This window comes from Paroedura picta, chromosome 12 (assembly GCF_049243985.1).
Source record: "Paroedura picta isolate Pp20150507F chromosome 12, Ppicta_v3.0, whole genome shotgun sequence".
NCBI classification, from domain to species: domain Eukaryota; kingdom Metazoa; phylum Chordata; class Lepidosauria; order Squamata; family Gekkonidae; genus Paroedura; species Paroedura picta.
Window position 1 is genome coordinate 20,666,025 of NC_135380.1, and position 16,605 is coordinate 20,682,629.

Consider the following 16,605-nt stretch of genomic DNA (forward strand, 5'->3'; position numbering starts at 1 on the left):
AACCTCTAAATGTCCATGTTGGGAGGCAGCATTGGGGAAGGCCTTGGCCTCTGTGCCTTGTTGGCTGACTCTCCAGGGCAATCGGTTGGCCACTGTATGTAACAAGTTGCTGGACAGACTGGATGGGCCACTGTTCAGATCCGGTAGGGCTGCTATTATCTTCTTCTGTCTGTGGTGTTACATCTGCGATGGCTGATTCATTCCTCTGAGTCACTCACTGGATGCTGCTGTTGCCAAGTAAGTGCTTGCTTGTGTGGGACAGGCAAGAGTCTGCATAGCATGCAGAGTGTCTACAGCACAGGGTCAGTAAGACGTGTCCTAAGAGGAAGCCGTTTGCTTGTTTTGCTTCATTTATAGGCCACATCTCTTGCTGAGACCCAAGGCAGATGACACACTCAAAGAACAATGACATAGAAAGCAGGATAATGCCTAAAAACAATGCGTTAGAACTGGGTTATAGAAAGGAGACTACAGCAGTGCAGTAAAGCTGGATTACAAAACTAGAAAACAGTTCAATAAAGACAGTATAATACGTACAATAAGCAGTGCAATGAAAATTGATTGTTTTTCCCCACAGACACGAATGCTTTTATCAGCATACAGTGAAAAAGGGGTGGGGATTATTTATTGAGGTGGGAAGGGGATCCTTTTCCACAAAAATAGACCTCATTCAGTACCTCTCACAGTTGTGCTTCAGAGTCTTCTTGGGGGATCAGTAGTTTGTTGGAGACACCAATTTTAAAAGTATGAGCCTTTCTGTGCTAATATTTAAGATATTGAGGTTTACATTCCTGACTAATGTTACAGTTTGTATTTGGGGTAGATGATGATGATGATGATGATGATGATGTCATCCATTCAGTCATGTCCGACCCTTGGTGATTCTATAGGAAAGTTTCCGCCATGCATCTCTGTCAATGGCCCCTTCTTTCAGTGGGTTCACGGTCATCCCTATGTCGGCTTTGTGCGGATCCTTTGGCAAAGACGTTTCCTTTTGCCACTGACCATGCCGAGCATTAATTATTTTTCTAGCAAGTTTGTATTTGGGGTAGAACGTAACGTCAAATCTGAGCAAACTCATTCCGTCAGCATAGTGATATAGAAATTCTAGAAAATAAAAGCAAACAAAAAAATAATAGCAAGGTGATTGGCTCTGAACTTGGTTGACATTTCTGGCAGCAACATGGTACATCTTCAGTTTCAGGATGTACAGGAGAATTTTTCAGGCTGATTTGATCACGAGATGCATGGTTTTTGCATTTTGGGATTGCAGTGCTGATTGTGAAATTTGGCCAGTGTTTTGAAATCACTGGAAAACCCGCTCTGCTTCTGAAGGCCAGCCAGGGAACAACACATGCAGCTGCTCTTACGTGGTGCTCGCCTGTTGAAGTTCTTAACAGTGAAGTGAGCTAAACGCAGTGTGGAAACCATTCATCATGACAGGACTGTGATGATAGGCTTGTTCTTCCTTTATGTCCACATAGGTTCAGTGGTGTCTTCCCCAGCCTAAACATGGCAGTGAAACGGCGTGAACAAGCTCTGCAGGATTACAAGCGGCTGCAATCCAAGGTGGAGAAGTACGAAGAGAAGGAGAAGACAGGGCCCATTTTGGCCAAGCTGCATCAGGTTTGTGCCAAACTCAGAGAGAAGGACATTCAGACTAGTGTGGCTAGAGGATAGTCACACACTATTCATTTCACAAAAGTTCAGGGACTTGCCAAAAATGGATGCAAAAGAACCTTTGGAGGAGAATCCACCGTTAGCAGAGGGTTAACTAAATACCACCCCAAGGAGTTACTTCATTCTAATCTTGGAAGGGAACGGGGCTGGGAGTGGGGCCAGTTCAGCAAACATACAAGACCTTTTCAGTCGTTGTATCATAAGCCAATATTTGGTGTGCAAGCTGGATTCTCCACCTGCCAGTTCTTCACGTTGTGGTACCCACCAAGGCATCCATCAGAGGGTCAATTCCCACATGTGCTGCAGTAGCTCTTCCCTTTCGGGTGACATTAGGTATGGTTGTGCCACTGGGGGCACCATTGGGTGCTGTGTTACTTGCATGCCAGACTGATTCCTCCTCTATCCATTAATATGCGCACTGGTTTTGCCCCTCCGTTTCATGTATTTTCCTGCCTCCCCTCCCCTCCCTTTCCAGTTCCTCCTGTTCCATCCAATGTTTTGGCTTTTAAGATTCAGGAACACTCCACTGAGTCACGCTCATGTCTGTTACACACTCTGAACCCATAGGCACATGCCATAGAATGCCTTCCCAAATGTTATGAAACGTGTGTGTGTGAGAGAGAGAGAGAGAGAGAAATGAGTGAGCAAGATTCCTTCAGATTCCTTCAGACCCCGTAGGACTGCTCCTGTGTCTTAGAACGGTAATACTGAAAGATGGAAATCGCAAGGCCAAGGTTGTGGTTGAAATAATAAACATTCTCAAGAGTTCTTCTGCTAAGAAGCTCTTCAGTGGAACTGCCTAACAATAAGCGCATAACAACTTCTGTCACTAAGGGCTACTTCACAAGTTATGTGACAACTGTGTTTGCTGCAGTGGCATAGGGACAGCTTGCAGTAACAAGTGAGGTCTAAACCTGCATCCCTAATCATACATTTGGGAGCCATAGCCTGTCCCTGAATGCTTTAAGGACACATGCTTCCTCTTCCTTGTTTTATGGGTTTACAGTGGGAACATCTGGCGGTGGCCAGGCCCTGCGCATAGTGCGAATCAGCTTTCGGTTGGTTTTGCCCAGAGCCTAAGAGGTTGTCTTTTTTATAACTCTGTATATTGGCCATTGTGTTAAAGGAATTACTGTATTAACTTTAAGAACAGCGGATAGTAAGCTTAATAGTAAGAAGCTTAGATTGCTTCTTGTACATGTAAAAATCAAAGCATATGACATAGTAAGTGATTTTGTCCTGCTGGCTAAGCAAGAGGGATTTTCTCCTCCTGGTGGATTTGTAATAGGGCTGAGTCAAAAGAAGAGGCGGGAGAGGCATTTTCATCAGGTTTGAATGGTACATAGAAACACCTTCAGGCCCTTTTCAGGAACTGCTGTGAAAGTGGAAGTGCACCACAAAGGAAGCCATTTCCGTATTAGCTTCATTTGCCCTCACATTCCTGATTGGCTAGGCTCACCCACATGACCAGTCTGGAAAGAAACATTACCCTCCTAATTCAGATTTATTTGCCTGCTTTGAAATTGGTGTGTAGCTAAATTTGATTGATTCAATAGCATTCTGACATGGTGGTGACCAAGATGTGATCTGTGATTGGCTGGGAGAAGTACTAAGAGAAAAGGTGGTCCTGAAGCAACAGCATATCCAGCAAAGTATCAAAAGTCAACTGTTTAGGCAGGGCTTTGGAGGGAAATATTTCCGGGCGCCCCAAAATGTTGCTTTTTCTTTGAAAATGCGTGGAGCCATGAGGTCTGCATCTCTCCTCTGCAACTGCTCCTGAATATCTGAGTGCCATTGGGTGCCACTTGGGTGCCTAGGAGTAAAGAGGACCCATCTTGGCCATGTTGTACTGAGTTCAAAGGAAGGCTTCTTACAGCATGACTTTCAAAGACCACCTGGCAGGTAGAAGTAATTTGTGAACTCTTTTCCCAGGCACGAGAAGAACTGAGGCCCGTGAAAGAGGAATTTGAGGCCAAGAACAAGCAGCTTTTGGAAGAAATGCCGAGATTTTACAGCAGTCGGATTGACTACTTTAAGCCAAGCTTTGAGTCGTTGATTCGGGCTCAGGTACAATGACTGATTTCTATTTCTTCTGCTTTAAAGTTGTGTTCCTCCCCCCCCCCCCAACTGAATTGTAAGTTGTTAGAAATGTTGAGTGTCACTTAAATTGGTCATAGCTGAACATTGCAAAAGAGCTCAGCAGGGCTTCCTTGTAGGGGCATTGGGGATTTGGATGGGGCAACTGGTAGGAATCCAGCATGCCTGAGTGTGTTGTCAGGAAGCAGCACCTGGAGTAGCTTTTAGCAGAACACTATGAACAGAAGTCTGGTTGCTAAAGTCAACCGTCTAATCCACTTTAGATTAAGTTTAGTACTGAGTTTAGGCCATGAAGAGCTGGGTTCAAATCATCTTGCCCAGTCACATTCTTGACTTAGCTGACCTCACAGTTGCGAAGATTTTAAAAAAGGGAAGCTACGTGTGTGGCTCTCCCTGAATTCCTTGGAAGACATGCAGGATAAAAATGTAATTAATTAGCTGTCTTTACGTCTCCAAAGTTCTTGAGGTGTACCAAGAGGCTGAGCGCATTTGTTGTGAAGGTGGCGCAGGGTTTCTCCTGCCTCTTCCTCCTAGCTTAATTTTGTGTGGGGGATCAAAAGATGGAGTCAGCAATGGGGATGATGCATGCACACTCCCTTGTTTGCTTATAGTGCTGCCTCTTAATTGTGCCACAGGCTGAGGTTAGGATTACTGGGGAATATAATGTAGGATATTGTTCATGTTTCCTTTTCCCCAAAACGGCTGTTAAGGACTGGACAAGCAGGGGCCTGTTTCATCACCCCTTTTGCAGTTTCTCCGTTCCTTGAGCCTTCAGTAGAGATGTAGATTCTCTATTTATAAAAAGAAACATCTCTTTTAAAGTTTGGCAGTTAGAAAGAGGTCCAGATTTCTACAAGCAAGTAAGCCCACTTTATTTATATAAATTATCAGTATATCACCCAATTTGGTGGGTGTTTCAGTGGCGAGCTTGAATTTTTTTGTTGGAATTTGGGCAATATGATGGGGACAGCAGGGGAGAGATACTCTCTACTTGAGGGTTTGCTGTATTTTTGAGGATGGAAAAGAAATGTTTGTTGCCTCTCTCAGAAGGGCTGGGAGCTTGATTTTTTAAAAAATTAAATGGAACACTGAAGTTCTTAAAGTTTAGAACAGACTACGGTTATGACTGATTCATACCCCACTATCAGATTCTCTGTTGTGTGGCTGCACAAAAATTTAGGCCTGTTTGCAAAGTGACAGAGGAGGCAAAGTGTCCAAAGGAAATCACCTTGATTAGATTCACAAGGTGCTTCACCCAGCCTTGCAAAACTCCAAACCGCAGCACCTCCTTGGGGTCCTGCTTAAATAAAGAACCGTGCCTAATTTCCCCGTCCTCGCCTGCCGCCGGAACCCGCCTCTGTCCAACCATCCTTTCTTCTCTTTGATACCAGAGCAGGAATGAGCTAATGTCCAGAAGCATGCAAGTTGTAAACGGACTGAACGCCGCCCCCAGCCGGCTCATTCATCCAGCCACTGTTCTTTTCTGGGCCTCTTTCCATCCGCGTCTTGTTAAATTTATTCCGTTTATTTGGGGTATTGTGTTACTCAGTGGAATATCTGGTTCCGTTTCTCATCTCAGCGTGTCCTTTTTAAAACTAGAAACGGCTTTCCAGACGGAGGCCCCTTACGTGGTGCGGCTGACGAGTGGGCAGATGGATTGGTTTTCTGAACGAAGCTCCAAGCGGCGGAATCCGGAGCCACTTTTATCCCGTCCGCTATCAGCTGCACGCTTCCGGGGGTTCCCCTGCCTCTTGGATTTGCGAGAGCAATGCGCGCGAGGGCAGAGCCCTTGGCCAGAGGGGTGCACGGAGCGTGTGGAAGAGGTTCTTCCGCTGGAGGGCCAGATCTGCCATTCCCCCCGGCAAATCACGTTGCATGAATTTGTATGAAATTGTCCCGTTGTTCTCTCACACTCTGATTTGCAGAAGAATGCAGCCATAGAAAAACACAGAGGAGAGGCCTACTGTGATAGTGAACAGTTCCAGGATCAGGGTCTAAAATTCCCTCTCAAGGGGACTGCTTTCTTTTGCTCTTCAAGTGACATCCTGAATTGAAGCAGACTAACAGGATTGACACTGACTTTACTGGGCTCTGGGCCTTTCTCAATAGTCTGACCTAGAGAAATCATGCATATGACATTTTCCTCCTTATTTCCATAGCAGGGAAAACAGCAGTGTAACTTTTTGAGTGTCAGGAGGCAGCTGAAGCACCAGAAGCAGCCATGTTTAAAGCAATTGAGTGGGTGGTCTTAAGGAAGCCACTAGCCGCACTCCAAGGTCACAAACAAGCCCGGGTTTGAACACGGTGGAATCTTACACCCATTCCCATTTTTCTCTCCTTGTGTAGACTGGAGGCTGGCTGGTTCAGAATTAACTGCAGCTTGTCGTGGAGTTTGTTCCTGGCATGTGAGCCACGATTCTGAACTGCAGTTTAATTCTCTTTTGTTGATAATTCAGTAACAATATTTTTGAGCTCTGCAATTTGCTAAAAATTTCCCATTTGGATTTTGTTCATTACAAGCCAAGAAGTCTGCAAAGCTGTATAAAAAGGGAGGGAAGATCATGTGAGCTCGGGAGACTACGAGGTTCGTTCTAGGGCCAAATAGTTGTTTGAACACAGCAGTATCCCATGGCATCATTTTCCCTCCCCCCAGCAAATGCGGATAGCAATGGACTGTTTTATAGGGGTGTTGAAGAGATTACTGACAAAAGCATTAAAGTGCATTGAGCGTTTAGGAAAAGAAACTTGCAAAATAGCAGTTTAGGGCAAGCAAGGAAGAACGTCTCTTCTGAATCTCCTTCTGTGTTGGATAGGACACACAGTGAAGCCCCTCAAGTGTCCATCAGCTGCCATCTCCAGAAGAGCTGATGAGTAGCACTCACTGGAAATCTGAGGTTTTTCTCGGTGGTGTTTATAACTAGTTAGGAACAGCAGCTAAGTGTTGTAAACCGTGAGCTCCTCAAAGCGTTGCTTGCAGTGGTTATATAATTATCGATAATGATTGCATAACTCTTAATTATTGGCTAAGATGTTCCCAGGCATCACTCCGAGTGCCAAGATTAGTTTACTCCCCTCTGAAAAGGATGGCAGGAAAAGCACCAGTCAGGTTGCAAGTCCAGCTGTGTTGAAGATAGCCATTCCCTCTGGTTGTGGCCGGCTCCTCCGCTTCACCCAGCTGTCCTCTGCAGACTCTGGGCAGGCTGTTTTCCCGCAGCTCCTGGAGCTCCTGCTTGTATGGATTCAGTAGTAAACAGAGCAATTCCTCCCCCCACCCCCCCGTGTTCACTCATGAGTCCTCCCACTCCATGTTGCATAAAAATCAGGCAAAGAGAATCCTGTTTGCAGCAAAGGATCACCCACGAGGAAGGCAAAGTCTTTTGAGTACAGTCAAGGAACCTTTCTCTGGGCTTTAAGTCCCATCGAACCATTTGGAACTTGTTTCCAAGGAGGTATGGTTTGTATGTGGTGGGTCCCAGTAACCTAACTCAAAAGCTCTTTTTTGTTTTTGCATTTAACAGAATTCCAGTGGGAGAAGAAAGATTTGTACTCTTTTAATATACCATCATTCCTCTGGAAGGATTTCTGCATGGGCAGAAGGGGGGGGGCACGTATCTGACTCTGGACAGGGCCTGCAGGGGCCCTCTGGGGTTCCCTGGTGGAGGAAACGTAGAGTAGTAGTGCAATACATGGAAACACACCCACATCAGAATGCTCTCTGTCTCCTTTGCAAGGTGTCTGTAAGCATGAGAGTCTGGTGACCTTTGCTCTCAGCATACAGTACTTTGCCAAATGGGGAAAGTACAGCAGAGGTGAGCTTCCTTGAACTTGATCTTGTGAGGACAAACCACCTCCTTCCTATATTTTCCTCCTACAAAAACCCGAAGAGCCATTCCCAAATAACTACTGCGTAACCTTTCTGCTTTTGTCCACGTGCATAGAACTTCAGTTCTGTCTATGGAAAATACTTCCCTACAGTCAGGGTACTCAGCTTTCCCTGTTCTGGGGGCTGAAGAATATCATCCTGGCCCCCAGGTGAATGCAGTGTTCCAAGGCTAAGTATTTCTGCCCACCCACAAGCTTCATCTGAATTGATGGGGCCAAGAATCTTCCCCCTGTTGTAGACTTTGAAGTTCCCACACGTAAGATAAAAGGGAGAGGGTTTGTACTCCCTTGTCGATGGGAGGCTGGACCAGAACACTTCATTTCCTCCTTATTCTTATTCTCTGGCTAGAAAGCCTGAATCCCATCCTCTTCTAAATCTGTAAGATGTCTTAAATTGGAATTGGAGAGGGGAGGGTGCAATTGTATAATACACATGTACTCTGGATGTGCATCAAATCTGTTTATAGAAGGCTTCGAAACTCCTGGGATTAGGTGTGATTTCTAAGCAGCTACTAGCAAAAGAAACTTCGTAGATTATCTCTGCTCAGTCATCTTAATATCTCTGCAGTTTAATGTGGTTGTAACGCTGTGTTGCCCAGCGACTGGTCCATCCCACCCTGAGTGTTTGATAGTGCAAGAAACCTTAGGGCTGGGCAGCTCGGCTGTGAGCACGGGAACTTTCAGCTTACATAGAACCCTTCATCAGGAGCACATCTGCTAAACAACTCTGTGTAACTTAAAAATAACACACACAAGGAGAGATCCTGTTTAGTGGGGAGTTCTGGCCTCTGTTTTGAACAGCTTTGCCTTTTTATTTGAAGTTAGTCTCTATGCAAAAACAGTTTCTCTTTGGGGGTCAAAGACCACTGTGTCCCCCGGGGGTAGAGTTTTCGAGGAAGACCAGTATTCAAGATTATATATATATATGATTCAAACATCCCAGGTCACCGTATTGAGAGCTAGCCTTGAGAGCTGGTGTCAAGAGTCAACTCAGTGCGAGCCGCTCTCTTTTTCGGCTCTTGCTGTGCTGTGTGCTCAGCGCTTTTTCCCTTGGGAGCAGGGCTGCGGCTCAATGACGGGGCAGTGACAGAACACCTCTGAACATCCCTTTCCTTGGGGTTTGTCAGCTACAACTCGATGGCAAAAGCAGTAATAGTAAGTCTGTGCCAAACTTGAGGGAGCATTGTAACTTCCAGGGTAGAGGTATGACATAGAAGAGGCAAAGTGTAGCCTGAATGATCAGTAGGTGCACACAGAAGCGTATGCAGAAATCTAGGGTCATCTTAATGGGTGCAAAGAACCAAAGGTACCCAGACTTCAGTCCAGTCTGACTGACTTTTTCTCCCATTGTTGTTGCTATTATTATTATTATTATTATTAATAATAATAATAATAATAATAATAATAATAATAATAATAATAATAATAATAATAATAATAATAATAATAATAATAATAATAATAATAATTTGATTCATATCCCGCCACTCTTGAAGTTGTCTTGCGGTGAGTTACAATCAGATCATAAAAACACCACAGTAAAAACCCAAACCAGTTGTGTCCTAAAGTCTCTTTCCATGTTTCCCCTTCATCTCTTTTCCTTCTACAGTATGGGGGGGGGGGGCAAAACTCTACAGAAACTCAAACAATGAGTTTGAATAAAGCATATCTGCAAAATATGCAGATTTGCATAATTTATTCTGAACAAAATCTGTGCTGCATGTAATTAGCACATTAATGGCCTTTCTTTCAAGCGCGAAGCTTTGCTTTTTGATACCCAGACCCCCTCAGTATTTTTCCCCATTTCTTCAGTCTTACATTTTAAAAAAAGGTTTTGTTTTTTAAAATGTACACCATTTGGGGGAAAGCATCATAATTGCATATTTTTGCATTGCCATTTTGTTATAACTTTGTTTTTGTGGCAAAGGTCAGGGTCTTGTTGGTGTCCCCAAATTAGGTATTTTTGTACTGTAACAACCTAAATATAAACATGTGAATTGGGTTTGGCTGGTTTGAGAGAGTTTTAGCTCCAAATTGGCATCATCTAGGAATATGGATTTCTAGGAGTGGCTGTTGACGAGGCTTGGCTGATCCCTGAGCTTAGATGTTAGTGTTTTGGGATGTTGGGGTCCTTTAAACTTTCTCTCTGTTAGTCTCCCTCCCTAGGTTACCAGGAGAGGATGCCCACTTTTGGGAGTGTGGCGCCCTCAAGTGCACTGACTTGGTTAATCATCCTAATTTTGACCTTCCTCTCTCCACCCCGGAGGACGTAGGCTGTGGCCTTAACTGTTCAACTGAACAGTTGTCCCCCAGACGTTGTTTCACAATATGGCACTCTAAATTTAGCCTGACTGGCACACACTCCCCTCTGGAGCAGACCAGCATCTTATCACAGAAACCATGGAGTGACGATGCTCTTAGGGAAGCTGATACCCTCTCCTGAGCTGCTTCTCGGTGTGGTTGTTTTCTCAAGGTCATATCTGCTTCAGATTCAGGTATGCCCAAAGAGGATGAGGTTGAAGGCAATGCCTTCATCAAAGCCTGTTCCTGATTCTGCACAAGGCACAAACAGACCTCCCCCCCCCCCAAGTGTTTTGGGTCCAGGATGCCCAGCCAGAGATCTTCAGTAAGGAACACTGGGGCTGCCCCTCCCTGTTTATTAGTTGGGTTTTCACATCCGGGGGGCAAGGGAGAATCATGGCAGGAGAAGCCTACCAATGCAGCGGCCTGGCTGAAGACATTCCCCTTTCTTCCTTGGGCTTATGTGGAAACCCGATCGAGGTTTTTTCCTCCTAGTAAACATGCTCCTTGCTCTTGAAACGTTAAGAACAGCTGAGAGCAGGGAGTGCCAACTCTGGGTAGGGAAATACCTGGGCATTTTGGGGGTAGAGTCTAAGAAGGGTAAGGTTTGGGAAGGGGAGAGACTTCAGAGGGGCATAATGACACGGAGCCCACCTCCTGACCGTTTTCTCCAGGGGAAGTAATTTCCAATGCTTGATTCGCTCCGAGGGAGGTCTCCAGCCACAACCTAGAGATTGGCAACCCTAGCTGAGAGACAAGCATGCCAGATGCAACCGTGCAGGTGGAAGGAACTGGCCATGCAAACCCGTGTTGTGTTCTGGGACGGGGAGGCTCCCCAACAGTGTGTCTGGGCTCCCAGCTGCTCCCTGCCCAGGTAGTTCTTGCAAGCTTACAAAATGCTCTGCATGTGTGGAAAGATGCTCAGGCTTGTTTGCTGCCTTTACTGCCTGAAGAGACCGCCGGCTGGGGCGGGAGTGCAGACCAGTCCTAGATAATCCCATTATTAAAAAGCACCATGAGGCCGGCCGCAGGTTGCTTATGTGTACACACAATCCCTTTTTCTTTTCTTTTTTTGGAGGGGGTGCACTTTTGGAAACATGGGGGGGGGGTCTATTAGAAGGAGGGGCGCTTGTATTCACTAACGGGGCAACGAGTATGTGAGAGGAGGGAGGGCACTCCTCCCCTCCTGTTCCTCGGGGCTGTGCAGTTTAATAGCGCAGCAGGGAGCCCTTCCCACTCAGCCCCCGGTGGTTTGGCTCTTCCTATTTTGGTGGTTCTGCTGTTGCTGATTTGATTTCATTAGTCATTGTGTAAACCAGAAGTCCTGCTGAATCACCAGAAAGCACAGCTCCGTCACCTGCTGATCAGAAGGGAAAGCAATGCTACGGATCTCAGTGCTCTGGTCTCCCTGGGGGCCCCTTCCCCCCCCCCAGCTGTTAATCCATTAGCCCAAGGAAGGAGGGCGAGGCATTTGTGCCACCGGTTGCGATCGATCAAGGTGTTCCTGGGCGCAGCAGCCGCCCCTCTTGTTCCCCGCAGGATAAAAAAGCCAATGTGCTTGGAGAGTGAGGGGGAGAGGCTGTCTCCATGGAGATGGGGCACATCTCTGTACCAGCACCGCTTGCTGTTACTTAATCGAGTGAGAACCGTTTGCCTGGGGGGCTGCTCTAGCGGCGTAACTGAGAGACCCGGCAAACTGGAGTCCCGGGGATGGGTTAATAACGTCCTCCTTCCTCAGCGCCTTCATGCGATGGGGGGGAAATGCCAGTTTCTTGGGCTCGTGGGTCTCCCGGCCACCTGGAGCACGCTGCAGCTTCCTTTGCACTTAAAGAGGGAGGAGAGCGAGACTTCCCTTGCAAGAGTTCGGCTGTGCCCTCGGACGAGGGTCCTCGGCATGGCTTCAAAGGAAGGCAGGAATCTTTCTTCTGGAGTCACTTGTGCAGTTGCCTTTTCCAGCAAGATCAGCTCTCAAAGCCTCACGCAGGACAAAATGGCCAGGTTAAAGAGGAAGGCGGGCAGGGAACAATCACACCTGACTCTTGAGGCTGGCAGGAGCTGCGTGGGAGCTTGGGGGCAAGTGGAACAGGTGACAACTGGCAGCAGGTAGCTTTTCCACCGATTCGCACTCTGCCAGCACCAGCCTGTTTGGGGATTTGTTACCCTCTTCGTTCTCTGAAAGAAGCTGCAAAGTCTCATTCCAGCACAAAATGGGCCTGAACAGGGGCTGTGCCTGTGGCCCTTTCGGTTCCAGCCTCTCCAGTCCTAGCACAGAATGGACTGCCTAAGCCAGGAGTCTCTAATAGGTAGATTTCCACTAGGCGCCCCCCCCCCCCCCCCGTTTTGGTAACACTTATTTTCTCGGATTTTTCTCTGGATACAAGAACTGATGGTGAATTGTGTTCGTGATGTCATGATCATTTCAGCCAAGGCTTAGTAATGGGTTTTTGTTGTTGTTGAGCCAAGCTCCTTGCAGATGGGAGCAGCCGCCCGACATGCAGCCAGGCTCCCATAACGATTGCAGGGCGAGGGTAGGGTTGATGGGAAAGCTGGGATTTGGAACTTCCGTAGGGAGCTCACTCCATCCGCTCTCGTTGCTATGGTGATCTGTGAAAGGGACAGTAGCAGCAAGGGCAGCAGTGCGGTCTAGTGGGCTGTGCGCAAGGTGTTCGGCACCCTCAAGCCACAAATCCTCTTCTTCCTAATAGGCTGGGAGTGACCTTGAGGGGAAGGCACCCAGCCGTTTGGGCACCCATGCATAACATGGGGATAATAATAGCCGCCTTGTGGGGGCGTTGGGAGGATTAACCTGCATTTGTGAAAATCCCATCCATACTTGACTGCCCATGAAATGGTTCCAAGGAAGAAAGTGTTGATCTAAGCCAGCCTGTGTGTGTGTGTGTGTGTGTGTGTGTGTGTGTGTGTGTGAACTTCCTCCCTCTCGCCCTCCCCTGTAAAAGCAGCTTGTTGCATTCTTGCAGCAAGAGCAGGAGCTCCCCCACCCGGAAAGGTCAGAGTTCATGACTCACTCCTGCTGCCTCCTCTGCACAACTCCAGACGGCTGTGTGGGTTGGGAGGGGGGGGGGTTTCGTCACTGCCTGATCACAGCCCACTGATCCCTTCTGATGTGGAGAGGCAAGCCCAGCACCTGCGCTCCACCTGGGGACTTCCTCCTCCTCCAGCTTGGGAGGAGGAGAAGGGAAGGACAGTGATGCACAGTTGTTCTGCATCAACTCCTCTTGCTCTTCCTTCAGCCTTGCTGGGCATCTCCCAAGTGGTCTGCCTTGCAGCACCCCCCTCTCCCATACGTGGACTGGCTTTGCAACCCGATGACTTACTTTCTGACTGACTAGAAAGTTGCAACTTGGTACTTAAGACGACTTACCCTTTCCAGGCAGCTTGTACAAACTAGTAATAGCTGGGAGGCAGTTTGGCCCTTGAATGTGTCCTTCTTACTGTCCAGCCCCATCAGCTGCCCCTGGTTGCATCAGGTTGCATTTTCCATGGCACGACACACACGCACACGCGCAGAGCCATTAAATTTTATCTTCATATCCCTCCCTGACTTGTCAAAAGCTGATGGGCTTCTTAGACCAAAGGTGAATGTTTTCTGAAAAGTGCAATTTTAAATCAGTGTGCCACTCCCTTTGACCTTGCAGCAATCTGAATACCGCCTACTCCAGAAAAAAGGGCAGGCTGAAGAGTTGTCGCTCTGTCCACAAGGCGTCCTTCTCATGGCCAAAGCCATGGGTGGGAAGGAGAAGAGGAAGCAGGGAGAGAGGAAAGGCTACAAGGTGTTCAGGGAAGAAAAGGCCTGTGCCAGATCACTCCCAGAAGCCAGCAAGTCTCAGGAGTGATCTGGCACAAGCCTTTTCTTCCCTGAACACCTCGTAGCCTTTCCTCTCTCCCTGCTTTCCCCTCTGCTTCCCACCCATCAGCCAATCTACCTTTCTCCCCATCCCACCCTCATGTTCAGCTTCTTTTCCTTCAGTAGCCTCTAACCAGCTTGGTATACTGGTTAAGGAGTGCGGACTTCTAATCTGGCAAGCCGGGTTTGATTCCCCGCTCCTCCCCCACATGCAGCCAGCTGGGTGACCTTGGGCTCGCCTCAGCACTGATCAAGCTCTTCTGACTGAGCAAGAATATCAGGGCTCTCTCAGCCTCACCCACCCCACAGGGTGTCTGTTGTGGGGAGAGGAAAGGGAAGGCAAATGGAAGCCGCTTTGAGACACCTTCTGGTAGAGAAAAGCAGCATATAAGAACCAACTCTTCCACAGCAGAGTGGGGATCTGAACCAGGGTCTCCTAAATCCCAAGTGGAAATGCTAGCCACACAAACAATGTCACAGAATAGGGAAAATGCAATGAATGAGAAAGAATGAAATAAAATCCCTTCTCTTTCCCACTGTGGAATAGAGAAAGAGAGGCAGAATTACTGGATACTGGGGGGTGCCTCCTTACAATCACCTACCCTTCCTCTCCCTGTGAGGTAGGTGGGGCTGAGAGAGCTCTGAGAGAACTGTGACTGGCCCAAGATGAGCCAGCTGTATATGGAAGATTGGTGAATCAAACCCAGTTCTCCACATCTCTTAACCACTACACCATGCTGTCTTTTAGCCTAGATCAAATGTGACACATTATTTAAAAAGAGTTAGTTTGTTGAAAACAAGAAGTGTCTAGTCCTTAATGTTTTTGGGGGGAGGGGGGCAGATACTGTCCACAGCTGAACAAGTATGTGTCCTGTCTTTCCCATGGCATCTGGTTCTTATTGAATTTTTGTCAAAGCCCACTTGCTGCACAAACTGGTGATTTTGTGATGGAGTGAAAATGACTCCTGTACTTTCCTCTTAGGTTGTGTATTACACAGAGATGTACAAAATCTTTGGAGACTTGACAGAACAAATCGATGTGCCTGGCCTGACTGATGAAGAGCGGGAGAAGGAGAACGAAGCCAAGCTGAATGAACTGAGGGCCCTCTCGATTGTGGCAGATGATTGACCTCCGCCTTGAAGAGGGCCCAGGCACAGGCAGACTGGCCACCCACACGTGCCCCGCCCCACTGCTGCTCCACAGAAGGCTTCACTTCCTGTCCTCCAAAGACTCGGGCCTCTGACTTTTTAACTCCCTGCAGACATGCTGTTTTGACCTGGGTGGAGGGAGGGCACGTGCAGCAGTTCCCAAAGATATCCTGAAACAGCCTGTGAATGGAGTTGCTACTAATGTTTTCCCAACCCGTGGTCTGTGGTTGTAGTTCCTGCAGCGCCCTAAACTGCTACTTAATCTAGGATGCCACCACTTCCAAATGTCTCATTAGTGCTGCTTACTTTCATGGTGCACAGAAGAGTTCATCTTCAGCAGCTGACACCAGGGAATTCTCCCCCCCCCAGCCCCCACCCCCAATCCATTGGTCTCAATAGGTCAGCCATAGTCCAGGCAGGATTGAGCTGTTGTGCCTTTAAATGAGACTGTCAGTACACAGTGGGCATTTTACTAAGAAGGAACTACTAGGTTTGGCAGCTTGCGTGGACTAGAAGGATGTAGAAAACAGCATCTGTTTGGTACAGTGTGTTAAATATACTGTTTTGTTTGTCAAAGTGTGATCACTGTAGCCCTGGCAAGGGGGCTAGGAGGCAAAGGCAAAGCGCCACAGACGGTGATCCCTTGTGACCTCAGAACAGATACACAACTCAGAGTGAGGCTACACAAATGACCAGTTTGCCCCCAGATACAGGTAAGTGGCAGGGTTTTTCCCCCCTTCTGTGTCACTATGACCTGTGTTTAATGAGTAAAAGACTGGACATCTTGCCTATGGCAGAAGGATTACGCTCAGGAGAGAAAATGGTAAATTATACACCCTTTCTCAGAGAAGCTCCCCTAGACTTGGGGCCCCACTGATGGCTTCTCTCCCACTTTTCCTGGCTGAAAGGCAGCTCTCCAAGCCCAAGTGCTTTATCTTCCTGCAGACCTCCCCAAACTGTTTTTAGGATTTAATCACATGTGACTTGAGAGGACTCTGCTATCAATTTGTTTCTGTGACCAGTGTCCAATTCTATTTTTGGATAAAATAATTAAAAGCCTCAAAACTATACGGTGTCATTCTTTTGTCTTTCTGCGCATTGTAACCACCCCAGCTATGCAGCACAGGTGTGCATGTGAATTGTAGTAGGTTTGTTTGGGAGCTTCATCCCAGTCCTCCTATCACAGCAGGGTGTTTTATTTTTATTTTTTTTGGGGGGGGGGACTATACAGTTGAGGGAGCTGCTTAAGTAGGGGGCATGGTTCAAAGGTTAAAGGCCAGACTGAGGGTTGGCTCAGGCAGTGGCCAGCCATTGTGTGGTACCTTCTTAACAACCTAGCAGTTCCTGGACACTGAGCTGGCAACTTCAGTGTAGCGCAAAACACAATTTGCCATTAGTAGAGTTTGCAATCCTGGTTTGGAGAAGTTCAAAGCCCCAGTTTGCTGGCTGTGATTCTGGAGACAAACAAGTCACTCTAGGAGGAGGAAGCCCTTGAACCACGGCCTCATTCAGACAGCATTACACTAACTGTGTGAGGCATAATCTACCTTTTGATTAGCCACAGACCCTGCTTATGGTCCTGGGAAGCACGCCAGTTGTCACTTAGCTGTTATGAGCAGCTTGTTACTCGC

At 47.4% G+C, this 16,605-nt stretch overlaps 1 protein-coding gene across 4 annotated transcripts in view; it reads left to right on the forward strand.

Annotated features, from left to right (window-relative positions):
• Window positions 1-16,042, forward strand: part of BIN3 (bridging integrator 3) — a 93,375-nt gene extending 77,333 nt beyond the window's left edge. For all 4 annotated transcript variants that reach the window (XM_077305319.1, XM_077305323.1, XM_077305320.1 and 1 more), the window contains 3 exons: window positions 1,485-1,626; window positions 3,613-3,747; window positions 14,808-16,042. In XM_077305319.1, coding sequence (XP_077161434.1) covers window positions 1,485-1,626; window positions 3,613-3,747; window positions 14,808-14,954 — 424 coding nt within the window. In that variant the 3' untranslated portion in view covers window positions 14,955-16,042. The remainder of the gene's footprint in view (window positions 1-1,484; window positions 1,627-3,612; window positions 3,748-14,807) is intronic.
• Window positions 16,043-16,605: the final 563 nt, after the last annotated feature.